General features: G+C 39.1%; 1 protein-coding gene across 14 annotated transcripts in view; it reads left to right on the forward strand.

The window, feature by feature from the left end:
• PIP5K1C (phosphatidylinositol-4-phosphate 5-kinase type 1 gamma) overlaps positions 1 to 27667 on the forward strand; it is a 129388-nt gene that overhangs the window by 55575 nt on the left and 46146 nt on the right. For 10 of the 14 annotated variants that reach the window (XR_012472011.1, XM_074204133.1, XM_074204127.1 and 7 more), the window contains exons 2-5: positions 9551 to 9582; positions 23493 to 23582; positions 25438 to 25568; positions 27451 to 27568. Coding sequence is in view for 13 of the 14 variants with exons in the window: in XM_074204133.1 (XP_074060234.1) it covers positions 9551 to 9582; positions 23493 to 23582; positions 25438 to 25568; positions 27451 to 27568 (371 nt within the window). In the remaining variant the exon portion in view is untranslated. The other 4 variants (XM_074204128.1, XM_074204130.1, XM_074204129.1 and 1 more) reach the window with 3 other exon arrangements.

The raw sequence follows: 27667 nt of genomic DNA on the forward strand, positions 1-27667 counted from the left end.
AGGGATTCTTAGCGCACAGCAGTTCTTCTGTGGCCTTGTGTAGGCTTTCTACCTCATAGCAGTTCCTCCTTGGCCCTTGACTAGCACATTGCTGTTCCCACAGCTTTCCATAATTCCCAGTAGATGGTGTCAGTTATTCTGTTTCCTGGGGAACTGGCTCTGTCTTGTGCCTTGTGGGGATGAGCATTTAGAGCATTTGTCATTGCAGACTGTGTTGGCTGAAGGTACAGCTTAGTAGTCCTCCTTTGTACTATGGTTTAAATTTCTGAATTCAGAGGTCTTCCATGTTTCAGGAAGATGCTATTCATCTCTCCCAAGTTGTTCACCATCCCCAATACTAGTTTGGATCAGGGTGCATTTCATTCTAATATTCTTTCTCTCCTAGTGTACTTCTTGCCCACAGTAATGCTTCCCACAACTGTAAGAAGCCTACTAGGGTCCTTGTCTCCCTCCTGTTCCTTATGTTCTAACTAGCTCTAAGACTATCTATCAAAGTAAAATTAAGGCCTGCCATTAACACCATGTTAGGACATTGATTATGTCTTCTTGTCAGGGTGTGAATGAGTTCCTTTCCTCAGTTAAAGATGATTGATTTGCTCATGACTATTGTAGAGTTGTAACCCTAGGACTTAAGCATTAAAATGGTAGTCTCAGCTCCATTACAATACTGCACTAATCACAGAAACCAATTTGAGAGAAGCTATTTTCAGAAAGAAGACTTGAATCACTGGGGAGGGGGGAAGATACAAATCTCCTTAGTCTTCCTCTGGGAACTCCAGACCCCCAGAGATGAATGTATTGAAGAAGTAGTGGCCGATGTTCTTGGACCCAGTCACAGTAGGCATGGAGAGATAATGCCTTTCAGCCTAAAGGCAGCAATGTAATGACAAGATTTATTCTACTCAGACAATTTGAAAGACGGAAGGTGAGTTTCTAACCAGCAAAGTTCCTGAACCAAGTCTCATAAAAATGAGGGTAAACATGTGATCCCAGAACTGAAGGAGCAACAAGGGACAAGGGATAAGGTCTTACCCTTCCTTCCTACTGCAAGTTATGCTGACTGTGTAGATCTAATGGGAAAGGATTGACTCTAGCAATGTCAAGTGCATCTCCCTTCAAATTTGGAGAAATAGGGAGGTATTGCTCCCTAGAGGGAAAAATGATTATTTTGGATTGCATGTGTGAGTGGGGGGGGGTAACCTTTTTCTTTTTTTTTTTTAGGTAAAGGATACTATATTTAATATATATGATATATATATATGATATATATATATATATATATATTATGCCAAGTTTTTGTATGGGAATTGATAAGGAGCTATTACCTTTTCTAGAGAGACCAACAGATAAATTCTAAGGTTCCTCCCAAAAGAAGTAACTGAGTGAGAACATGAACCAGACAGTGATTTATGTGGAAATCCTCCCCAACACAGAAAGAATTCAGTCTGTCAGCTCAGATTTGGGGATTCTGGTTCACAAGTTACATTGAATTTGTCTGAGGCACCTTCCCTTGATACTCAGAATATTGAGATTATATTGTAACAAGTCAAATCATTTCCCTCCTCTCCTTTGTCCAAAACATGTTTTTTAATATATCTTTGGAATAAATAGGAAATCATAATTCTATTTATAATAATTCCATTTGCAGAGTGTATTAGGACCTGGCATCAGGAAGATCATGGTTTAAATTTTGCCTCATACACTAGTTGTGTTGACATCAGGCAAGTCACTTTGCCTCTCTCTGTTGAAGTTGCCACATTTTAAAAATGGGGGTGAGGGGGTGGAGCCAAGATGGCAACAAGAGTGGATCGTGGCTTAGGCGCTCTCTCATAAATCTTTGAAACTAAGGACTTTAAATTTTCGAGACACAGAACCCACAGAGGGACCCAATGAGGCAGTTCTCCTACTCAAGGTAACCTGGAAAAGAGCAGAAAGGCTCTGCTCCCTGGGGTTGGAGGGGTGGCCCACCAGAGGGTTGGCCCGCCAGAGCAAAAGAACTTCAGCCCCCTGGAGGCAGCCCCAGGGCGCTGGGAGCCGCAGCTCACAGTAGCAGGGGAGTTTCCTGAGCTAATGCCCTGGGGAGCACCGGGAACAAATTGGGGGAACAGCGGAGGGGACCTCTGCCAGAGCCAGCATATGAAGCCCAGCCCTCAGGGCACACAGCCAGCAGCCCAGATCCAGGAACAGAAGCAGGTGGAGCCAGTAAGCAGGAGCCCCCAGGGCATGAGCCCATTGAACCTAGGGAGGGGAGTGAAGAGAGAGACTGCTGAGCTCTGCCCCTGGAACAGGACTCTGGGGCTTTGACCACATTCAGACCCTGATCACAGTCTAGGCCCCACAGTAGAACAGCAGGGCCCCCCCCCCCACCTCAGTCCCGTGGCAGAGGTGGGGCGCATATGGTCATTCACACACCAGGAGGGAGGACAGAGCCTCACACACTGAGACACTTGTGGGAGTGTCCCAAAAGCTCAGGAAGCACCCCCAAAACAGGCTTAGGCTGGGAAAGTGAGCAAGCATAGAAAAAAGAGGAACACCATTGAGAAATACATTATCTGTGATCCCAAGAAGGATCAATATACTCAGTCTGAAGATGAGGAAGCATGATGAGGAAGCATAAGTTCCTGCATCTAAAGACTCCAAGAAAAACAGAAATTGGGCTCAGGCTATGACAGAGCTCAAAAAAGACTTTGAAAATCAAATGAGGGAGTTGGAAGAAAAACTGGGAAAAGAAAGGAGAGAGATGCAGGAAAAACATGAAAATGAAGTCAGCAGCTTAGTCAAGGAAATCCAAAAAAACGCTGAAGAAAATAGCATGCTAAAAACCAGCTTAAGTCAAATGGATAAAACAGTTCACAAAGTTATTGAGGAGAAGAATGCTTTAAAAACCAAAATGGGCCAGATGGAAAAAAGAGATAAGAAAACTCTCTGAGGAAAACAAATCCTTCAGACAAAGAATAGAACTCAGGGAGATTGATGAATTTACAGGAAATCAGGACTCATTACTTCAAAACCAAAAAAATGCAAAATTAGAAGAAAACGTGAAACATCTCATTGAAAAAAACAACTGATATGGAAAACAGATTTAGGAAAGATAATTTAAAATTTTTTGGAATACCTGAGAGTCATGATCAGGAAAAGAGCCTTGACATCATTTTCAAAGAATTACTACAGGAAAATTGCCCAGATATCCTAGAAGCAGGGGGCAAAATAGAAATGAAGAGAATCCATTGATCCTCCCAAGAAAGAGATCCCAAAAAACCAACCCCTAGGAATATTATAGCCAAGTTCCAGAACTCCCAAGTCAAAGAGAAGATATTATAAGCAGCCAGAAGGACACAATTCAAATATCGTGGAGCTGCAGTCAGGATCACACAGGACTTAGCAGCAACTACATTGGAAGCTCGTAGGGCTTGGAATACAATATACCGGAAGGCAAGAGAGCTTAGAATGCAGCCAAGAATGAACTACCCAGCAAGGCTGAATGTCCTCTTCCAGGGAAAAAGATGGACTTTCAATGAACCAGGGGAATTTCAAATGTTCCTTTTGGAATGGCCAGAGCTGAACAGAAGGTTTGATCTTCAAATACAGGACTCAGGTGAAGCATAGAGATTGGAGGAGGAGAAAATATGAGGAACTTAATGATGATGAACTATATGTATTCCTGCATATAAAAATGACACTGATCATACTCATATGAACCTTCTCAGTTAATAGAGCAGGTAGAAGGAGCTTTTATAGTTGAAGCACAGGAGAAAGATGAATTTGAAGATAAAATATGGTGTAAAAATAGAGTCAATAGAAAAAAGGGAAATGTAATGGGAGAAAGAAAAAGGAGAGGGGGAATAGGCCAAGATATTTCATATTTTTCTTTATTACAATGAGCTATTGCAATGATATGGAAGGGGGGAAGGCAAGGGGGAATGAGGGTATCTTTGCTTTCATCAGAGGTGGCTAGGAGAGGAAACAGCATATATACTCAATGGGGTATAGGCATCTGGAGTAAGAAGGAGGGGAGGGACAGGGGGAAGTGGGGGGTGTTAGTGATGGAGGAGAGGATGGACCATGGGGGGAGAGTGGTCAGATATAACACATTTTCTTTTTTACTTCTTGCAAGGGGCTGGGATTGGAAGGCCTGTCCTAGACCACAGGGCCAGGTGGATGCTGGGCCTAAAGGGTGGTAGGGGGGGCTCGGGACCTCTTGGCCCCAGGACCAGGGATCTGTCTGCTGCGCTACTCAACTACCCTACAGCAGAGTCAGAGTGAAAGGAAAGAAAATATACTACATTGTAGTGGAGAAATACGAGGAGGGAGTTGCGATCAGCAATGGCAACCGTGGAAAAATATGGAAGTAACTTTTGTTATGGACTTATCATAAAGAATGCGATCCATCCGTGACAGAGTTGTTGGTGTTGGAACACAGACTGAAGCACAGTTTTTATTATTATTTTTTTTAGGGGGGTGCATGGCAAATGGGGCTGGGTGGCCTGCCTGGGGCCGCATAGCAGGGTGGTCATTGGGTGTCTGAGGCCGGATTTGGACCCGGGTGCTCCTGGCTCAAGGGCCAGTGCTCTGTCCACCACCCCAATATTTATTTATTTATTCTCATTTTGTACAAATAATTTTTTATACATTAATAAAATATTCTTGTTTAAGAGTAAACAAAATATCCCCTCCCCAAAAAAAATATAGACTCACTTGAGCGATAAAGGGGAGAGAAAAAAAATTAAAATTAAAAAAATGGGGGTGATACATTAACAACAACATTGTGAGATGATCAACATTAATGCAGCTCCTCTCAGCAGTTCAGAGAGCAGGACAACCCTGAGAGCCCTGTTATGGACAGTGCCATCCACATCCAAAGCATGGGAAAAAACCCCCACAGAATCTGAATATAAACTCTTGTTTTTAAAAGGTCTCTCATGTTTTACCTTCTTATCTCAAGGTTTTCTTTCTTTTCCCTTAGTTCCAATTCCTCTTATTTAAAATGATTAATATGTAAATATGTTAAACACAAATGTATATGTACAACTTTTACTAGACTGTTACCATCAAGAGCAAGTGGGAGGGAGGGGAGGGTAGTAGAAAAATGTGTAACTTAGGAGTTTACAAATGGGTGAATGTTGAGAAACTCAAAAAAATAATTTAAATAATAAAAAATAGCACCTTGATGAACTGTGAGTTCTCCCTGAGGGCTCAGATTATTTTGCTTATACTTATATCCCTAGTGCTTACTTGCCATGACTAGAATATAGGAAGCCCTTAATAGATGTTTTTTCATTCCTTCGTTCACCTCACAGGATGGTATTAAGAATCTAATGAGATAATTTGCATAAAATATTTTTCAACTCTTAGAGTCTTATGTTAATGGTGGTTGTGGTGGTGGCGGTAGTAATATCACATACTATATAGATATGTTAAAATTTTGTAAGATAGATTTTATATCTTACATAGTTGCTGTACCTGGTATCTGGGTTTGTTTTTGTTTTTGTTTTTGTTTTTGTTTTTGTTTTTTTTGCTTATTCTCTAGGGTTTATTGAATTAGCCATTATGTTATTTGAGAAGAAAGGCACTTGCTACTAGAAAAGGCTAGCTACAGAAGGTGAATTTGAGCTGTCTTAAAAAATCTGGAGAAAACAAGAGACTGAGGTAAAAGAATGAGAGAATTCCTAGAATTGGGGAGCAGGCCAGGAAAAATCATGGAGACTGAAGTAGAGTGTACTGGGCAAGAAATAGCAGATAGATCAGGAAGGACAGATGAAAGAGCCCACTGTGTGTGTGTTGTTCAAGACAATTCAACAAATATTTATTAAGAGCTTCTTAAGTACATGGCACTGTGCTAGATGCTGAAGATACCAAAACAAAATAAAAAACAGTCCCTCCTCTCAAGGAGGTTACATTCTCCTAAAGGCATATAGCATTTATCCAGAAAGGTATAAGATCATTTGAGAAGGAAGCAAGAAAGTGTCAGCTGAGTTGAACCCTGAAGCAAGAATGCTAATAGCTGGAGGAGGTGAGGAGGAATTAGTCCAAAATCGGAATGGGATGCCTCAAGAGATGGTTGATTCCCTGCTTATTAAGTGAACATTTTTGGATATGTTATACAGAAGATAATTTTCTTCAGATATAAATTGGACAAGAAGGCCTCTTAGGTCCCATCCAACTCTGAATTCTATAATAATCTCATCCACCTTCTACAAGATTCTAAGTTCCATGAAAGTAAGGAATTTGACTTAACCTAAACTTTTCTCCCATACTGTTCTGTACAAAGATGCTTAAATATATTGAAATAGATGATCTTCTACATAGGTCATTTGATTAAAGCTAATCTTACAATTCAAATAATGAAAACCTGCATTTTCTGCTCTTTGTAGGTACACACTACAAATAGCTCAGGCATGAGACAGAAACTAACACAGCCCCTCTGGGCAACTACTTTAGCTGCTGCCTTCCTGCCCCCACATCTTTTCTGCACTACCATGGTTCTGGTGTGTTCTCTGGTGCTGATTTAGCCAGGATTATGTGTCTTGTCCCTGAGATTTTTTTAAGGTTTTTTTTGCAAGACAAATGGGGGTTAAGTGGCTTGCCCAAGGACACACAGCTGGATAATTATTAAGTGTCTGAGGTCGGGTTTGAACTCAGGTACTCCTGACTCCAGGGCCAGTGCTCTAGTCACTTAATCACCTAGCTGCCCCAGCCCGAGATTTTTTGTTAGACTAAGCTGACTAACCCCAAAATAGCTATTTTCACAATCTCCCTAGCTTTAGTCTCCAAAAAGGTCTCTGTGATTAGAGATAGGTAACTGAACCCAAGGTTGGGGGTGAAGGGGACCTCCTGGGGAAACTGATGCCCAAGTTATGATCTGAGGCAACAAAAAGTTGTTTTCCTGTATCAAACTCTAGTATACGGTGAGAGAAGCAGCAGTCCAAATCTAAGAAAGTGAGCATGGGCAGTCACAGAGAGCACCCTGTTAAGTAGCGATTGTGAAACAGTGTCATCTCATTTAACTTCTCTTTTATGTGGGCAATGCCCTTTTCATGTACCTTCTTCTTTCACTCTTTCATGCATCAACATTACTTTGGTCCTAGGTATCTAGCTTATGAGAAGACTGGAATTCTGTGTAAGATAGTAAATTCCCTGTCTCTGGGAAATTAGAATGGTGGAGGTGTTGTAAAAGGTGATAAATACAGTCAGTCAACAAGCATTTGTTAATCATTTTCTCTGTGATAAGTGCTTAGGATAAAAAAAGGCAAAAATATGAACCCTACCCTTGAGGAATTATCATTCTTCTAATAGAGAAGAGAGCATGCAAATAACTATATGTAAAAGAAATGTACTATGTAAATGGAAGGTAATTTTTAAAGAGAACACTAACAAGGGGACAAGGGAAGGGAGTACCTGGGAAGACCTTTTGGCAAATGGTGGGATTTTAGCTACCTCCTGAAAGAAGCAATGGAAGCAAGGTAGTGAGGAAGTAGAGCATTCTTGGTATGAGGAGCATCCAGGGTCAAAGACAGGTGATGGGGGAGTAAATGTAAGCAGCCTGGAAAGATAGAAGAGGTCAGATTTTGAAGGGCTGTTAAGTCATTTTATATTAGATCTTAGCTATAAGAGAGAGATACTGCAATTTGTTGAGTGGAGGAGGAGGTGATATGGTCAGATCTGGGCCTTAGGAAGAGCACTTTGGCCCTGAGTGGAGGATGGATAGATTGGGGAGAGACACAGGAACAGAGGTACATCAGAGCTGGTGAAAGTAGACATGATCAAACTTGGCAATTGTCAGAAATCAGTAAGTAAACTACAATCTGTTTTTCTGTACTGGTAACCTGAGAATGATCTTTCTAGTTTTAAATAAAGTTTTCTTGTACTTAAAAACATTAGAAAAATCAATCTCTAGCTCCAGGGAAGATAGAGAACCAAGTATAGTTTGTCAACCCCTAGTTTAGATTATGTGGAATGAGCAAGAGAGTGAGTTAAGAATGGTACCAAAGTTGTAAGCCTGGGTGACCAGGAAGATAGTGGTGTCCTTGAATGTAATAGAGAAATTTGGAAGAGGAAAGAGTTTTGGGGAAAAGATAATGAATTCTGTTTTGAACTTGTTGCATTTTAGAGTCTACAAAATATCCAATCAGGATATCTTAAAGAAACTTGATAATTGAAGATCTGAACTCAGGAGAGGGATTAGATAGATACAGAAATAGTTATAGATATATAGCTATGTAAATCATCAGCATAGAGATGAGAAATGAATCTATGGGAACTGATGTTCTGGATAAGATAGTATAAGCATAATAATATAATGAGAGAAGAGGGTCCAAGATAGAGCTTTGGAGGAGTGATCACACATGTAGGAGGAGAATGAGGAGAGAACAGTATCATAAAAACCTAAAAAAGAAGAGGTTGAGCAAAAGCATCAAAGGTTGTTGAGAAGTCAAGAAGGATGAGGATTGAGAGAAGACCATTAAATTTAAATTAAATTAAAAGATCAAACTTTGGAGATAGCAGTTTTAATTAAGTTAATAAACTTGGAAGCCATGTCGCAGGGAATTCAAAATCCATTGAGAGAAGTGGAGGTAGCAAATGTAAATGACTTGCTCAAGAATTTAACCAGGGCAGGGAAGAGCTACCAGATATGGTTGAATTTTGTTTTTGTTTTTAAGATATAGCTTTGAACATGTTTGTAAGCAGGTAAAGCATGTTTGTAAGAAAAGAGGCAAATAGATAGGGAGAGATTGAAGATTAGAGAAAGAGGACTAAAAAGGGGAACAACCTAGATAAATATGAGTTGGTCTTTGAAGTCTTTTCCAACTCTGATATTCTGATAGGTACTACCCATAATAATAATCATATATTAGTTAAGTTTATTGACAAGTGTTAGTACTATTATCCAAGACTTTTTGCCACTTTCACTAGTAACTATTAAATAACATCTTTAAAGTAACATCTTTATAAATTAAAGCTTGCTTTGTACCTGTTCACCAGGGAAATGTGGGTTATTTTAGTGATGAATAAAATAGGTAGATAAATTAATAGAGCAAATTTTTTTTCCAAAAGTAATTTTTTATTCCTCAGTTTTTTCTCATGTCCATAAATCTTCCCAGTAAGGTACAGCCTCAAGATACAGAAAGGAGTAAATTATCATTTTACTACAAATCACACATAAGCTGTGGACAAACAATGTTCTACATAACTCTGAAAAGCATGAGTTCTGGGAAAGGAGGCTGGGAGTCCTTGGTACTTCTACCCTCCAGTACCATTTCTGACTTGCTCTGTGACCTTAAAAAAGTCATTCAAGTCTCTCTGAAACAGGTAGAAACCTTGGTATCTGTCAGTGTTTCAAAGAAACAGATGATAATGAATGAAACAAAGGCATTTTGAGCTTTATTAGGAAGTGTGGAAATAGTAGTACCCTACAGATAGATAGAAAGTAATTTCAAGAATGGTCTTGGATGCCTTATACATCTTTCTTTATAACTCCTAAGTGGGTAGAGGGAAGAGTCACTACAGGGAAATGTAGTTCAAGTCTGATTTGCTTTTTTTTTTTCTCCTTCAGGTCTGACACAGAAGAAGTCAACTGTAAGTGAGGTGAGTTACACCCCAGATTATACTCCAAAGTTGGGAAGACTTAGAGCAAGGTGGACCTGGCATTAGGCTACAAGTCAAAAAAGACCAGATTGGACCCCACTTCTATCATGACAATCTGATTCTGTGTTCTGGGTTTCAGCCACATTTTGGATGTCATCATCCAATGCCTTTCCCACCTTATCAAGCTATTGTGAACAAGCTCCATATTGCTTCTCAGGAGACTTGTGTTCTTGTCCTGCTTCTAACATTGACTTACTCTCTGCCTTCAAGGAAATCATTTCCCCTCTCTGTACCTTTCTTCCTTTATAAAGTGGGAATAATGACCCCTCTTTTCAATTTTAGAGAAATAACTTCAACTCTATAAATCTCAGTTTCATCTTTTGTAAAATGAAGTTGAGTTAGATGGTCTTTAAGGTTCTTGCAGTTCTAAATCCTGTGGTCCTTTTTGCTCACTTAGAGATGTTACTTAAATGAGCAGTGATCTTGTCAGTTTGGGTACTCTGCTAGTACAGATCAAAACCCTTTTATGCATTCTCATCCCTTATAATCCTTGTCTATTTCTTTCCATAAACCAACACAGGATCCTCCCAATGATATTATCAGGATAAAATTAGGTGATGCATGTGACCATGCTTGGAAATACTGAAAATACAAGGAGGTCACAGAAGCAATGGAAAGTCAGGAAGGACAGAATTGAACCAAAAAGTCACCACACACCACACCAGCTTCCTCGAGGCCCCAAGGAGGATAATTCTGGATCAGAAGTATGAGTCTATACATGAGAAGCAATACAGTTTAAATAAGTCAAGAGGCAGGGGAAGGTCCAATGTAAATTTCAGATGCCAGGAAAATGAAGAGGCCCAAAGCTGGGCCATGATTGAAAATTCAGCTGGACAACTCTCTTCCATATCTGCCTTTACCAGGAGTTCTTAACCTTTGGCAGCCTACGTATCCTTTCCCAGAAAAAAATGTTTGGATGCCTGCATTCATAATCAAAGGAAATGCTAAATTCTAATTAATAAAAATGTAGGTGTAATTTTTTTCCCATCCAAGTTCACAGATCCCTTGAAATCTACCCACAGTCCCACTGGGGATCTGTGAACCCCATCTGAGGACTCCTGCTCTAGAAGGACTTTGAAAATCATGGTTCTCCTATCTCAGGTGAGAATGGAGGTATCACCCTAAAGCTTTTAGGTATGTGGGTATAATAAACCCTCCATTAACTTCGGGGAGATAAGGCTATATCTATCATTTTTTACTCCAGCATGATCCTACTTACCCAAAAATGTATTTGAGAAGGATTCATTCAGGGCCGTGTTGTTTAATATGGCTAAAGAAGAAATTGGTAAAACTCTGAATGAATTCAGAGGTTCAGATTTGACCCTAGTTCCTTTGTCTTATTCAACTAAGTCTTATTCAACTTTTTCTCAGACAGGAGCAAAGGAGGAGAAACAAAGGAGTATGATTTAGCAGGAGTTTAAGTTATAGAAGTAAGGAATGAGAGAGATAGCAAATGATCTCCATTTTCTCTGTAAAAGCAAGTGAACGGGGGCGGCTAGGTGGTGCAGTAGGTAGAGCACTGGCCTTGGAGTCAAGAGTACCTGAGTTCAAGTCCAGCCTCAGAAATTTAATAATTACCTTGCCTTGGGCAAGCCACTTAACCCCATTTGCCTTGCAAAAACTAAAAAAAAAAAAAAATAGGCAAGTGAAGGGGAAATTAGGTGGCACAATGGATAGAGCACCAGCCATGGAATCAGGAGGACCTGAGTCACTTAATCCCATCATTGCCTTGCCCCCCCCAAAAAAATTTAAAAACAAAAAAGTGGGTGAAGTACTCTCTTAAGAAGGGATAATATTAAAAAGTTTGAGTAGTTTGAAATAGTTTTTTTTTGAGAAATGTGAGTTAGAGAAAAATCAAAGGATTTTCAAGAAGTAAGAGTCCAGCTGAGATTGATAACAAATTTACAGTGGACCAAATTGTTTTGGTTGTGTGACCACTTTCTAACTATATTGAGCTACTAGCTAAATATGCCACTAACTTATCTGGACATATTCCCAGAAAAGTGGCAATCCCATGATAAAATTCATTATCACTGATGACCACAGACATTGGAGGGTTATTGAAGATTCTAAGAATCCTTGGATTTACCCAAGTGGGTCCTTAGCTTGGATAAAAGACCCAACATACTAGTTAATGTAATTCCCAAATAGATCTCCCAGAATTCTTGAGCAACTATATAAATTATCCTGAATAATTTTTTTTGCCTCCCTTGCTGAACTATCTCACATTGCCTTTGCTGATGCATGAAAAATATAGATGCTCAGCTGAAGACTTCTCCCCTCTACTGAGCCTGGACAAGGAGAGTCTTCCTGCCTGAACAGTAGACAGAGCCCCATTCCCATTGCTACCATATCAATTCTGCAAAATCTAGCAATGCACTTATCTAGCTATAATTTTTTTTGAAGCTAGTAGGTACAAAGAACATAATCCAACTTCCTGAACAGAACTTAGACTTAAACAGGCAGTTTAAAATGTACAAGATAGAGAACTTAAACCAGCTCAAAAGAAGTATTCACCTTACTTGATGGAAGTTTAATTTGGAATGTTTTGAAGTTCTTCCAGATTTTTGTGGACCATCTGGACTATGACAGGACTTTGATCTCCCTCCATATTCTCACAGTTCTTTCTCTTACATAATGTAGTATGTTTTGGCTGCTCACAGTTTCTCTGCAAAGGGTAAACCTTTTTCATTTGCTTGGGAATGGAAGAAAAGTTGCCTATTTGAGATAGAAGAGCTTCCACTGCCACATTTGAGATAACTGTTTCCAGTTTGAGGGCCAAGGCAAACAAACTGTCTTTTCAGCTACTTGGAGTTAGTTTCCCCAAAAACCTTTTGAGTAAATCAGTGAGGGGCCTAATCAATACTGAAAAAGGTGATTGGGATAAAGAATTATTCATGGGTGACCAACCTCCCCTCCCTGTCTCCTCTACCTTCCCCCAGCTTCTTTTTGGTTATTTGCTACAGTCTCTCCTATTTATTTACTGCTTCTGCTCCAGCTCAGATCTCTTCTCCTCTTCCTCCTAAATAGTCTTTCTGCTTCATCTTGTGCCTCCTGCCCATCCTCCACACAACTTCCAAAGTGATATTCCTAAAACACAGCTCCAGCCATGGAGCATATGCTCTTCTTATACTCCAGTGGTTTCCTGTTGTCTGTAGTATCATTGGACCAGAAATTCAGAGGTTAAAGGTCATTGAGTTCAATCAATTCCTTCATTTTATAGCTGAACAACCTGAGTCTGAAAGAGGTTGAAATGACTTATCCAAAGTCACACAACTGGTAAGTGTTCAAGGCAGGACTCAATCTCAGGTCTTCCTGACTCCCAAGTCCAGTCATCTGTAGACTGCACCAGTCCACCTCTCTAATATGAACCCTCCTATTTGACATTTAAAGCCCATTATAAACTTTAGTCCAGTTTACCAGGCACAGGACTCCCCTTCCTGTGGAAGTCTTCAGTCCAGCCAAGCTGATCTTCTTTCTTCACAAAAGACATTCTATCCTGTCTCCTTGCCTTTGTACAGACTCTCTCCAATGGAAAATGTGTTCCCTTATCGCATCTACTCTTAAAATCCATAATTTTCTTCAAAGCTCAACTCAACTCCTGTTTCTCCCACCTGCCACTGCTAGTCACTTCCTCCTTAGAATTACCTTGTACTTTTATGATTAAGGATCACAGATCTAGAACTAAAAGAAATTTCAAGAGACCATCTTGCCCAACTCCCATTTTTCAGATGAGGAAACTTAAGACCCACAGAGATTATGACTAGTCCAGGTTTATGCAAGTAATTAAAGAGACGCTGGTAGATAGGCACACACACATATCCATATACATAGAAAGCATATATTTTGTTATTCTTATGTGCGGACATGTTGTTCCCCCTGAATGAATCTAAGTTTCTTGAGGACAAGGTCTGTTTTATGTTTAATTTCATATTCCTAGCACCTGGTGCAGTGTTTGTCTTGTAGTAAGCACTTAATAAATGCTTTTTAACTAATGAATGTCCTCTTTTTAAAATTTTTTTTATTTAAGGCAATGGAGTTAAGTGACTTGCCCAAGGTCACACAGCTAGGCAATTACTAAGTGTCTGAGGTCAAATTTGAACTCAGGTCCTCCTGACTCTGGAGCTGGTGCTATATTCACCACGCCACCTAGCTACCCCTGAATGTCCTCTTTATAGCACTCTCCACTTTTAATATATCCATGTTCCTTTGCCTATCACAGAATTTAAGTAATTTCTGCCTAAATCTGTTTCTCCCCAGCTTTAATGAATTAAACTTTAGTAAAATAAATTTTCATGTAAGGTGACATACTGGGAAGACAGCCAAAATATCATCATCAACATAGGTAATATTTAAACATACATTTGTACATTAACATTATATATAACTCTTTAAAGTTTGGAAAGTACTTTAACATATCACATTTATTATGTATTATTAATGTGATTTCATAGATCCAGTCATGTGTAATAAGTTGTTGGTTACTAGAAATATAATGTTCCAAGGACAAGAATTGAAGCCAAGAGGGAAGATCTAGATCAGAAGTATGAGTCCTTTCCAAAGATTCAGCCAAATTCAGGAAATACACAAATGCAGTGCGGTAGAATGGAAATAATCAGGGACTTGGAGAAAGAAAATCTAAAATTCAAATTCTTCCATTTACTGGGTGACCTTGAGCAATTCATTATTATAGATTTGGATAGAAATTTCAGATAATAGAAGAATGATTAGGTCTAAATTTAAAAATAAATCTGAGAAAAATTTGTCACACTTGACATTTTGTGAACTCCCATATGTTTTTATACTTAGATTTGCCTTTCCTTCCTGCTTCCTTTAAGAGAACTCTAGTTAGACAGTACTCATCCAATATTGCACTTAGGGGAAGTGACTAGTTCTAACCAACAATTGCCCAGGAAAGCCCAAATAAATGGATAAGATTCAGTACTGTCTCAAAAAAGAAATTTTCCCTTCCCTGGTTACCCTGACTTAGGAAGTGATGATCATCACTGACATCAGGAGTTGCAGGCAATATTACCATTTCCTATTTCCTGAGTGAGGAATGACATTTTCTGAGGAAAAAAGACTTAAAACCATGAGGTCCTGGAACTGTATCCCTCTCCCTATCCTTCTCATTGTGAAGACTATCTCTGAAAATTTCAGCATACCCCATGTCCTCACCTTCAACTCCTGCCTTGGCTTCTCTGTCTTGTGGCAGTGACCCCTGGCTCTGGATCATAGAAGAAAGAAGTTGGGCATTGATTTTTCCTCCTCCTTCCACTATCAAGTGAGAGGAAATAAATCAGAAAATATCCCTTCCCTCAATCGTACCAGGCAACACCTAGCCTGACATTTTAACCTTCCACCCATATTATGGGATGATTTCATGAACTCTTTAAAATACTTAGTAAATTTTTATATATTGATAAATATATCCTTTAGATATATCTGTAATTTTAACTCTGGGGAATACTGCTTCAGAATTCAAATTCCCTGCCTTCTCATTCTGCATTCTTCACTATGTATGTCCTCCTACAAATCCTTCAGGTTGATCTACCCGGTGTTTTGGGGTCTTCCTCTTAGTAGTGTATGAGTAGCAAGGGAGCATAAAGACTTTTTTCTTTCATTAAGCCTCACTCTCTGCATAACCAACCCACTTTTTCTGGGTTGACATATTTCTGAAAATGTTTACTCTGCTTCTTCCAGGCTCTCCTTCATTGTTAATGTCAAAGCCTGCTTCTGCTATCCTTAGCTTTTCCATTGCCCTTGGCTCATCTGTAGCCTTTACTTTTTGTCTGCTGTGGTGGACCATAAATTATATGATTGTAGCTTCACTGGAAGAATTTTGATGTTTGTATAAGGGCCTCTGTTTCAGAGGGAAGCTTGGGGTCGTTAAAAGCAGCTTGTTCTTCCTGCTGTTCAGGTCTGGGAATAACTCCATTGTCTATATATAGTATCTATCCTGTGTCCTGATGGACCATATCAGTAGGTTGTCTGTATCTCAGCTGAGTTTGGACTATATATTTTTTCTCATCCTCCTACTTTTTCCTGTTAGGCTAACTTCTAAAGTGATTTTGAATCTTAATAGGAAATTGTGTAGTGTTCCTGAATTTAATACAATCATTATAGGTTCATTTGCAAGCAGGAGAATCTAAAAGACATCACTATCTACAGGTAATTCTTCTATTTTGACTCTGTACTAGAAGTCTTCAGTGAAAGGGATGAATATTGTTAATCATAAATATATCTCTTCTGTTCTTTGTTATTTATAATCGCAGAGTGTTATCAAACACAGCTATATTACATCTTTCAAGGAATACTCTATTATTCTGTCATGGAATAACTGATTATATAAGTACTTAAAAAAAAATTCAAGTCACTAGGCAAAAATCTTGACCTCTGGGTTTCTGCCTCTTTGGGCTTTAATTTCATCTATCAAATGAGGTTAAAGTATTTACTAAGATATCCTCAAGTTCCAATATTATGTTTATAGCTCCTTTCCTATTCTGACTTTCTATAAGTTTATAATATGCATATAAAACCAAGGAGAGACCTTCATTCTTTCAAAATATCTTTGAGACATCTTGATTAAGGGTAGAGACAGCATATGAGATTGGTCCCTGCTTTTTAAGAATTTACAGATCATTTCAGGGTAAAGCATAAAAAGGGTCAGACCGAAATGATCAGGAATGGGGGCTTGAATTAGATTTGGAAAATAGGTTGTTCTTTCCAAACAGTAATGAAAGATGAACTTTCAAGTGATAGGAATTTTATGATTAGAGATAAAACTATCCCTAACTCCCCTGTGTCCAGATATTAAAACCATCTTCCTTCTCTACTTAATCCTATACCCAGAAGTGAGAGTCATCTTTTGAAGTGGCATTTTATTTTCTCATTTTCCTGCTCAGAGGCTTGACCTGGAGGCTAATCTCATTCCTTACCAGCAACCCATCTCCTTAACTTCAAGTCTGAATCTAGATACTCTGTGTTACCCAAAGCATCTACCAGTTTTCAGAATTCAACTGTTTCTAACCTCCTTATATCACCAAAGGAGCCAACCCCAGACAGGCCTAACTGCCTTCTTTACCTAACAAGAAACATTTGCTGAGCACTCACAAGACATTGTGCCCAGCCTATTGGGGTGGGCTGGGGGAAGGTGAAGGAGGAATACAAAAGTGGCTCCTAACACATTTTTATAGTACTTTACACTTTAAAAAACACTTTTTCACAGTAGCCCAGTGAGGGTGTAAGATAGTTGAAAAATTGCTGGACTTGAATCTGGGAGACACAGGATGTCTACTTGAATCCTTGACTCTCTCATTTGCTACCTATATAACTGAACATGTTATTTAACTTTTTTGAGCCACTTTCTTCATCTACCAAAATGAAAGGGTTGGAACAAATCCCTTCAGGTCCTTTCCCTCCTTAGAGCTATGAGCATGTAATCAGGTAGCATAAGTTTTGCTATCTTCATTTTACACATTAAAAAGGCTCAGAGAGGTTGCAACTCTCCAAGAGACATCCAACTAGCAAGTATTAGAGTAAATGCCCAAACTTGTTTGAAAAGGGATCAAAATTCACACAGATGCTCAGACACCCTCCCTTCCTCCCTCCCTCCCTCCCTCCCTCCCTCTTGACATCTCTACAACCTGCAGACAGCCCCACATCCTGAAAAAAGCTTCACTTGATCCTTCCATCCTCACTATTATCCTATATTTTTTCTGCCTTGAAAGGTCACCTACAGTAACTGCCTCTGTCTTCTCTTTTCTTACCCTTAATCCCTTATTAATTTATTTCTGACCTTATCATTCCGCCAAAACTGCTCTTTCAAAGTTACTAGTGATCCCTTTAGTTGCCAAATACAATGGCCTTTTCTCAATCTTCATTCTTCTCGACAGCAGCATTTGATACTGCTAATCACTCTCTTCCTTGACACTGTCTTCTTCCCAGGTTTTCATGACAGTGGTCTTGTCCTACCTATTAGTCTGCTCCTCTGTCTCTTTTGCAAGATCCTCACCTAGATCGTGTCCTCTAACTGTAGGTTTTCTCCTGGGCTCTCTTCTTTTCCTATACTATGTTACTTGGTGTTCTCATCAGCTCAATTACCATCTCTATGGTAATGATTCTCAAGTCTACTGTTCCTGTCTCAAACTCTCTGCTGACCTCTAGTCTCTCATCTCCAGCTGCCTTTCAGACATCTCAAACTGGATTTCCAAATCGACATCTTAAGCATAATATGTCCAAAACAGAACTCATTATCTTTTCCCCAACCTCCCCACACCCCTCTCCATCTACCCCGTCACCATAGAAGGCAACACCACCCTCTCCATCCCTCAGCTCACAACCTAGAAGTCATCCTAGATTCCTCACTATCTCTATCCCCCTCTATCCAATTTTTTGCCAAGGCCTATTAATTTCCCTTTGCAGTATGCCTAGAATATGTCCCCTTCTCTCATACCCAGGAACCATTAAAGGCTGTTGAAGTAGAGGAGTGATGTCATCCAGAGGTATGTTTTCAGAATTTAAATACAGTAGCTAGATTAGAGGAGGAAAGGTTTGCTGCAGCCTCTAAATCTTGATATGTCATTTTCCTAAACTAGAGTCTCATCCTTCTTCCTCACTCCCACATAGTGTAGCATGTAAATTCTAATCAAGTTCATCTCATCCCTGAAGTGTTCCCAAAATGTTCTCACTGCTAATGGTTCAGTGGATAGACCCTGTACCCAATCTGCCATGATACACTTATTAACTAGATGATGCAGAACAAGTCATTGTCTCAAATTTCCTTACCTAAATGGGGAGAAAAATAGCACCTCCCTCCCAAAATGATCGTGAGACTCAAACAAGAAAACAGTTATAAAAGCATTCATTACAGTGCTTGGCTCATCATGGACAGTCAGTGACTGTCCTTCCTTCCTCCTTTCCTTCCTATTTTTCTTTCTTCTGCCTTTCTTCCCTTCCTCTGTCTCATCAAATCATCATTTAATACTGTAATAAATTACTAGCAGTAGAAATGAAGCTCTGTTATAAATAAGAAAGTGCCATATTTCAGACCCAGGGGCCTGAGTTTGAATCATGGTTCCACAATTACCTGATAGAATCTCAAAATTGGAAAGGGCTTTTAGAGGCCATCTAGTCCAATCTGTACCTGATCAAGAATTTCCTGGACAGTAAGTCTGACAAATGTGTATTCAGTCCTTGCTGGACTTCTCATGGAGGTAACTGCCACCTTTGGAGGGAGTCGGGTCCTCTTGAATAGTGTCAATTTTTTAAACTGTTTCCTGGCATCCTTTTGGGGGCCAGGCAGAATAAATCTAATCCCTCTTCCAAATGTCAGTCTTTTCAGATACTTTAGGGCAGCTCTCTTTTCTCTCCAAATCTGCTTCTCTCTGGAGAAAATATCCCTACTTCCTTCAGACACCCGTAGTTAATTATGGTATGATCCTGAGGCCTTTCAAACCCTATTCACTCTCCTTTGGGTATATTCCAGCTTATCAGTATCTTTCCTAAATGTGATATCTAGACCTGAACACAGAACCACATATGTGGTCTGCCCAGAGCAGAGAGTAGAGCAGAACCGTAACTTCTCTAGTCCTGTGCTTTACCTTAATGCTGCCTAGGATCAGATTTTTTTTCACTGCAGTGTCATAGTACTAACTGCTATGTCAGTATTAACATACTGAATTTGCAGTCCGCTAAAATCTCTAACTTTATCTATCTAGCCATACTTCTTCCATTTTATACTACTATAAAGTTAAATATTTTTATCTTATGAAAGAACTCTTCTAACTCAAATTATCAAAATAACTTTATAGTTACCTTTCCTCAAGTCCATCTTAATGGTTTTATTCAATAGCCTATAATATTAGTCTGTTGAGATTTTCTTGGATCTAACATGTTAACTATCCTTCCTAGCTTTATATCATGTGTAAATTTGATGAGTACCACTGATGACTATAACCAAAGAACTGACCAAAAATTTAAAGAATCTAGTCCCAAACACAGATCCCTAGATTATACCAATAGAAAACTCTTTTCAGTTTTACCCAAAATCATTAATGACTTCTCTTCAACTTTCAACCAGTTCCTTTATAGGATTAATGGATAATTATTCTGTACTTGTATTCTTTTGGCCAGGATTAGAAATGGATCAAGAGGTATAGAGGCAGTGTGGCATGTTGGAATCAGGAGACCTGAATTTGAATCCCAACTCCAGTTCTTACTTGTGTAACTGATAAAATATGTATTAGAAAATGACAATACTTGTTGCATATAGACTCCTTAAAATAACCACATGGCTACCAGGTTAAGAACTATCTGATCTCTCCATAATTCTAGTGATCAAATAAGATGAAATTTAATTAGAGGTAAATATAAACCACATCTGTGATTTTTTTTTTAAATCAGTGTTAATGCAGAATATAGGAGGTATAGCTAGACATCAGTTCATGTGGAAGACTAGGGAATTTTAGTGGCCACTGTATGGTGCAATAGATAGAGCTCTAGGGCTGGAGTGCAGAAAACCGAGTTCAAATCCAGTCTCAGCCATTTATTTACAAGTTGTGTTACCCTAGGTAAATCAGACCCTCAGTTTCTTTAACTACAGAAATGAGGTGAATTGCACCTACCTCCCAGGTTTTTGTGAAGATCAAATGAGACAATATTTGTAAAGGCCTGGCACATAGTGCCATATAAATGCTTATTTTGCTATCATTATTATTATTATTAGTAGTAGTAGTAGTAGTATTTTAGACTTTAAACTTCATATGAATCAACAATGTGACATGTCAGTCAGAAAACAAAATTCTTAACCTACATTAAAGAGAAGTAGAGTATCAAGTGTAAAAGGAATACAAGTCTCACTGCTTCTCTGCCTTACATACTTCTTGTGAAAAGACATTGATAGGGGTGGCTAGGTGCCACAGTGGATAGAGCACCTGCCCTGGAGTCAGGAGTACCTGAGTTCAAATCCAATCTCAGACATTTAATAATTACCTAGCTGTGTGGCCTTGAGCAAGCCACTTCATCCCATTTGCCTTGCAAAAGCCTTAAAAAAAAAGACATTGATAAACTAAATGACATCCTATGAAAGGCCACCGTGAGAGTGAGTAGACTCACAACCAGGACATAAAAGGATAAGTTAAAGGAACCACAAAATATTTTATTGTGGAAAAAGAAGGCTTAGCCATGCTTATGTATTTGAAAGGCTGTCACTCAGAAGAGGGATTAGACTTGTTTTGTTAAGCCTTAAAGGACAGAACTGGGAGCAGTGGGGGAAGTTGCCAAGATACAGATGTTATCTTGATATAAGAAAAACCTTGCCAGCAGTTAGGATTGCCCAATAGTTGAATGAACTACCTCAAGAAATTGAAATTCAAAAAAACATGAGATTTCCCCATCATTTAGAGGTTTGTAAGGCAGAAGCTGACTGATTGCTTAGTAGAGATGTTCTAAAGAAGGATTCATGATTGTGGGTAGACATGGATTCAGTGACTTCCAATGCTAAGATTCTGTGATTGAGTCTAATTATTATATAGAGTGATCCATAAATGTGTGAAAGACTTAATAATTGTGTTTGTTCTCCCTAGCAGACTAGCCTTAGAGTCAGAAATCAGGGTTTAAGCCCATCACTAGCTGTGTGATGCTGAGCAAGTCAGTTAACTTCTCAGTGCTCTGGGTAAGTTGCAGAGGTGTTTACCTGCCTCATTAAAAGGGGGGGGTCTCTATGCCTGTGTTTTAAATCTAACCCCTGACTGTGCTGTCTGTGTGACCCTAGACAAGTTACTTAACTTCTCAAAGATTCAGGCCACTCCCTAAGACAGTAAGTTAAAGAGTAAAGTTGTCATTGTGCTATGGTAGAGAAAATGTCCTCACAGAGAGTTTCTCATGCCAAAAAAGGGGTGCAGGAAGGAACACTGAAGGGATAAATAGGTAGTCATATTGTAGATAGAGTACCAGCCTTATGAGTCAGAAAGATCTGTGTTCCAGTTCTGCTATCTGCCATGTGTCCATGGGCAAGTCACTTAGCCTCTCAGTGCCCTAATCAGTTTTTAAACCCAGTCACTGATAAAATCAAATATCAAAACTCTTGTGTATATAGATATACAATGATAAGAAGTCACATTCAGACTTTATAGAAACCAGTTTTGAGAGGTTGGGCAAGGAGATACATTAGAAAAAATGTGGTATATATTGACCTACCATGATTCTCAACAAGTTTCACCATAGTGGTAGACAAATCAATTAGATTAGGCTAGGATTCGAGACCTCCAGCACACAGATTGCTATGTTTCTCTTTGGCAGTGCTGCCAGAGGCTAACAAGGAATAATTACAACACCATTTGGAATTGAGCCAACCCTTCCCCCACAACAGAGTTTTCTGATGCCTCTTCTGACAATTGGTTCAGTTAAACACATATTCTGTGTGACATAATTATCCCCCCAGAACTCTCATCTTTTCACTCTTTTCTATTTCTGTCAAAGGCTCTACTATTCTTCCATTCCTTCAAGTTTATAACCTGGACTCCTCACTTATTCCATATAGTCATTCAGAGGCTCTCTGATGCTTTCTCTCTGCTTACATTGCTACCTCGGTTCCATTACCTCTTTCCTAGACTATTGCAGTGGTCTCCTCATTGGTCTCCCTACCTCCAGGCTTTCAACTCCAGTGGGTCCTCCACACTGTTGTGAAAGGCATTCCTTTAGTACAGGTCTGGCCTAGTCATTTCTCTACCCAACACACTGTGGTACCTCATTTCCCAAGTCAGACAGAAACTTCTCTGACATGTAATGCTAAGCTCTTCATCACCTGGCTCATTGTACATGATTCCCTGTCCAGTACTCTGTGACCTAGTCCCCCTTACTGACTTGCTTATTCATGGCCAATGTGTTCCTCTTGGGTAACGCTCCATCTCCCTTCATCACCCCTTTGCCTTCACTGCCCTGGGTTTGGAATTCTTTCCCTTCTTACCTGCACCTCAGCACCACCTTCTCCAGGAAGTCTTTCCTGATTTTAAACTACAGAGTTTAACTCCTTTGTATCGATTTGTTTTTGTTCTCTTTATATTTATTCTGCATTTATTTCTGTATGTATCTGTCATCTCCTTGGTAGAATGGTGACTCCTTCAGAGTAAAGCTTGTATAATTTAATTTTATACACAGTTCCCAGCATAATGTCTAACACATAATATGTGCTTAATAAATGATTGCTAATTGATTGATGGTGTGTATGTACATACATACACACATACACACACACATTCTATGATGTATTCCTTTACTAAACTTAATGTTCCATTTTCATCTTAACTTTATCTCCTAGCACTTAACCTATTGCTTGGCACACAGTAGGCATTTGATAATTATTTCTTTGAATTCAATTCTAGGACATTTCCAATCTGCAATCTACTCCGGAGGAGTTGGCAGCCTTTTCTGCTAAGAATGTTGCATGATCCTATTTTCAGGGGCATGTGGGCTGGTCATCTATCATCATACCATCTCCATACTGCTTTCGAGAGTATCTGCCTCCCATGATCTCCTCCCAAATTTAGACAGAGCAACACTTTACTCCCACCCACCCCCTACCAAGAAGAATCAGGAGGGCCTGCCCCTCTTTTGAGATTTGGCACAAAACCCTGCTTTTCCTGCTTATGAGAATTGGTGTTTCCTCATCCTTTGAGTCAGTAGTACTCTATCATCAAAATTTTAATTTCCAGCAAATCAAAAAATAAAAAATAGGCATCTGAACATGTTCTTTGGAGAAGTTCAAATCAGTCACTGCCTTCACTGCCTTGTGCCAAGATAATTTTTCAATGACTTTTAACATGTTCCTCTTCCTTCTTCTCCTTTTCCAGTCCCCAATGTTATCTGCACAATCCAGTGGACATGGGAAGAAGCTAGGTCATCGGGGAGTTGATGCTTCTGGAGAAACCACCTACAAAAAGGTTCTACAGCAGATTTGTATTCATTGACTTGGTGGGAATTGGGTATGAAGTTTGTCCAGATGAGAAATTGAAAAAAAAATGAATGATAAAGAGACAGATCAAATTATCAAAAAAGGAGATAATCATTCCTCTCCTCTGCTCTGATCAGATGCCTTTCTAAGGATTAGGTCCAGTTCTGGGAAGCACATTTTAGGAAAGGGGTAAACAGTCTGAATCATGATCAGAGGAAAGCAATCAGAAGGGTGAGAGGGATAGTAGGCCATGTGAAAATCAGTTTCAGGATCCAGGAAGATTAGTTTGAGAATAGAACACTTCAGAGGGCATATAGTAGAAGTGAAATACTTTGTGTAGAAGAGGGATTAGAAAACACTGGAAAAAAAGGCAGACTTTGACTCGAAATGAGGAAAAACTCCCCAATAATTAGAACTTTTCAAAAGTGGAATGGACTGCTTCATGAACTAATGTTTTCTGTTTCTGAGAATCCTCAAGCAAATGTAGATGACTAGTTGTTGGGAATGCTATATGGATGGTTCCTGCTTGCTTAGGGATAAGGGTTAGACCAAAGAACTTCCAAGGTTCCTTCTGACTTTAAGATAATAAAATTCTATGGGAAAAAATGCTGAGGATTGATGATGCACAGGCTCAGAGTAATCAATATAGTCTCTAGAAATAAACTTCCTTAGTTCTATCAAAGAGAGACACTGGATGTAACCAAGATCATGAAAACTCAGTAATACAAATATGTTTCTCAGGAAGACACTATGGCAATAAAGAAGGGACTTGAAGTCAGAAGACTCAGTTTCAAATTCCACCTTCACTATTAAACACTCTGTAATACCAAATCCTTTTCCCTCTCAGAGTCTCCCTGTCCTTCTTTTTTGTAAAATAAAGAAAATACTTAAACTGTCTAGCTCCTGAGTTGTGAGGAGAGTTTTTAAATAAATTGTAAAGGGCTACAGAAGGAAGAATTGAGTAAAATCATAGAGTCCTTTTTAATTCTGAACCTTAAATAAAAGGGATTGCTGATACAGACAAACCAGGAATTCAACATTTAGTCCTTGAGTTCAGGCAGAACTATGATAGGATTTCAGATTTCTAAGTGTCTTTCAAATATGTCTTTGAGTTTCATTTTAGTATAAGATGATTAATTACCTAAAATCTATCTGGTCTCCTAAGTGTATCAGTTTAAGCTTTTGGAGGGGGAACGATAAGGGAAAGGTGATCAGCTTTATCCACTCTTGGATTCTAGCGGCATTGATTGTGAAATCTTTATTATCATATAATGATAATTAAGGACTTGCTAATGATTTTAAGTGGTCTCAGGGCTCTGCAAGCTTATTATCTAACTACTAGACACTAAAAGGAAGAACCAAAGGATAAAGAACCTTGACCTGGCAATCAGGAGACATGGGGTGTGTACCCAGGCCTTAATTTTACTTAAACAAATCAAGTTTTCCTCTCTAGATGCCTTAGTTATCCTTTCTATAATTGTCTCATAAAGATATTAAGGAAAAAGTGAAATGCATAATATAATACTCAGAAATGGAAAATTTTTGAAGTGCCTTACACTGTTGGAGGTAGTGGCAGGGGGGTGGGGTGGAGAATCAAAGCTATATTGATTAAAATCCGCAAATTATTTTAAAATGTCTCCAGGTATAAATACAAATATAGACTATAGAAACCAAGGTAGTTTGAGTTAGCATCGAAATTGGACTCATACTAATTTGTAGTTGGCAGAGTTGAGTTCACTTTATCTCCCCAAGTTCTCCTATGAAACAAGAGAATTAGGGTTGACCAACTCAGGATTGTGAGATTGTAAGAAATAAGAGGTAATGACTGTTGTGCTTTCCCACAGACCACCTCTTCTACTCTTCGGGGAGCCATCCAGTTAGGAATTGGCTACACTGTAGGTAACCTGAGCTCCAAACCAGAGAGAGATGTCCTCATGCAAGATTTTTATGTGGTGGAGAGCATCTTTTTCCCCAGGTATAGCTCTGGGACATATATGTTTGTCGGGCTGAAAGGGGAGAGGAAGTCAAGAGATCCCCTAAGCTGCATTGCTTAGTAGATAGACACAATGATTAAAACATAAAAAACATCCCCCGCATTCAGTCTCACAGATCAGGGATGATCTGCAGGTTTATACTTCTCATCTTAAAGGAAGGACAGTTTTGAGACCGAGCCTCTGAGATCCTTTTAAGCTTTGTGGCCATAGAGGCTCTTGTTTACTTATCTCAAGCAATAATGAGATATCCAGTATGCTTCAACCCCCTCATGCCTTCTTGGATCACCTTCTAGGAAAAGACTTAGACCAGACCTAAGTGCTGTATGTGCATGGATGCTTTGCCAAAAACATCAGAGAATAATAAAGAAGCTACCCATCCCAGCCCTCAGTGGCTCATTCCTACTTCAAAGACCTAGAATAGTAGCTTTCTCTGAAAACCTAGTTTTCAATGGCTCCTTATTGCCTATAACATAGCATACAAAATCCTCAGACTGGTGTTTACAGCCCTGCACATTTTGGCTCACATATACCTTCCCTGACTTATTGTTTATATTATCTTTCTTTCCCATGAGAAGCAGTATCTATGGTGGATGAAGAGCTAGTCTCAAAGCCAGTGAGACCTGGATTCAAGTCCCACCTCTGAAACCTATCTGCTGTGTGACCCTGGGCAAGTCACTTAACCTCTCACTACTTTAGGCAACTCCCTTAAGCTGCAGAAAAGGGGTTTTACCTACATTGGCAGAGGCTATTTTCTCAACCAGGAGCTACCTATAAACAATGATATAATAGGTCCAGTCTCTCTCTTTCTCCCTTGTCACACACTCCATTTGAAATAGACTTGCATTGTTGGCTGTTCCTTGGGTATGATATTCAACTTTTTCTTAAGTTTTTGCATAAGGGTGCTTCATTTCTGCAATGCATTCCTTCTCCCTTCTGCTTTGTAACAATCCTGGTGGACTTCAGAGCCTATCTTCCATGTCATCTCCTACATCAGTCCTTTCCTGTCTTCCTTCACTGTTCAACTCTGATCCCCTGCCCTCTTGGAATTACTTCTTTTATTTACTGTTTATTTTCTTACATAAGACATTATATCACAAGACCTAAGCTAATATTCTAGCTTTACCATTTGTTGCTTCTGTGACCATTGGCCACTTACTTAACCTCTTACTTTCCATTTGTATAAAATGAGGATATTGAACTAGATGATTTCTGGGGTCCCTTCCAGCTCTAAATCTATTACTTCTCAGGAGAATAAATTTTTTGAGAACAGGAACTATTTGGTTTTTGTCTGTATATCCCTAGTGTCTGTCATGTAATAGGCAGCAAATAAATGCTTTTGTTGGACTGGATTGGAAGGCCTAGAATACTTTTACTTTCATAATTATTCAAATTAAGACCATTCTGACATTAAAATGAGACCTCTTCCCCACTGCTTCATAAAATACAGACCCTACAGACAACATTATTCCTTTATTCCTGGCATCATTCATTTCTCTAGCTTTGTATGTTGGGCAAGTTATTTCTCCTTTTTAGACCTCAGTTTCTCCATTTGCAAACAGGAAAGATGGATCTGATCTGAGGTTCATCTGAGCCATAAACATTCAATGTTCTAATACATTTTTTCACTTTTAAGAGATTATCTAGTTATGAAATTCCATAATCTTTAGATCATTCCCATTTCAAATATTCTAGGATATGATTCCCATTTTTGTAATGATTGTATGATTTTCTTAAATTATCATACATATTTTGAGTGGCTTTTTCCTTGAAACTGAGAGAATATCAGAATTTGAATAAGAGTAAAAAGTAGATAACCTTAATGCCATTTCACACACATTTCTATCTTGCATCCTTTCCAAACAGCGAAGGAAGTAACCTCACTCCTGCCCATCACTACGCTGACTTCAGATTCAAAACCTATGCACCTGTGGCTTTTCGGTATTTCCGAGAGCTCTTTGGTATTCGTCCTGACGACTATTTGGTAGGTAATGCATACTTGGGATTTTTCTTTTGTTTTTGCATGACACTGTTATGGTTTGACTCCATCTTGGTTATTTCTGAGCTGGTTGTTTTTTCCCTA

The sequence above is a fragment of the Macrotis lagotis genome, chromosome X (assembly GCF_037893015.1).
Source record: "Macrotis lagotis isolate mMagLag1 chromosome X, bilby.v1.9.chrom.fasta, whole genome shotgun sequence".
NCBI lineage: Eukaryota > Metazoa > Chordata > Mammalia > Peramelemorphia > Peramelidae > Macrotis > Macrotis lagotis.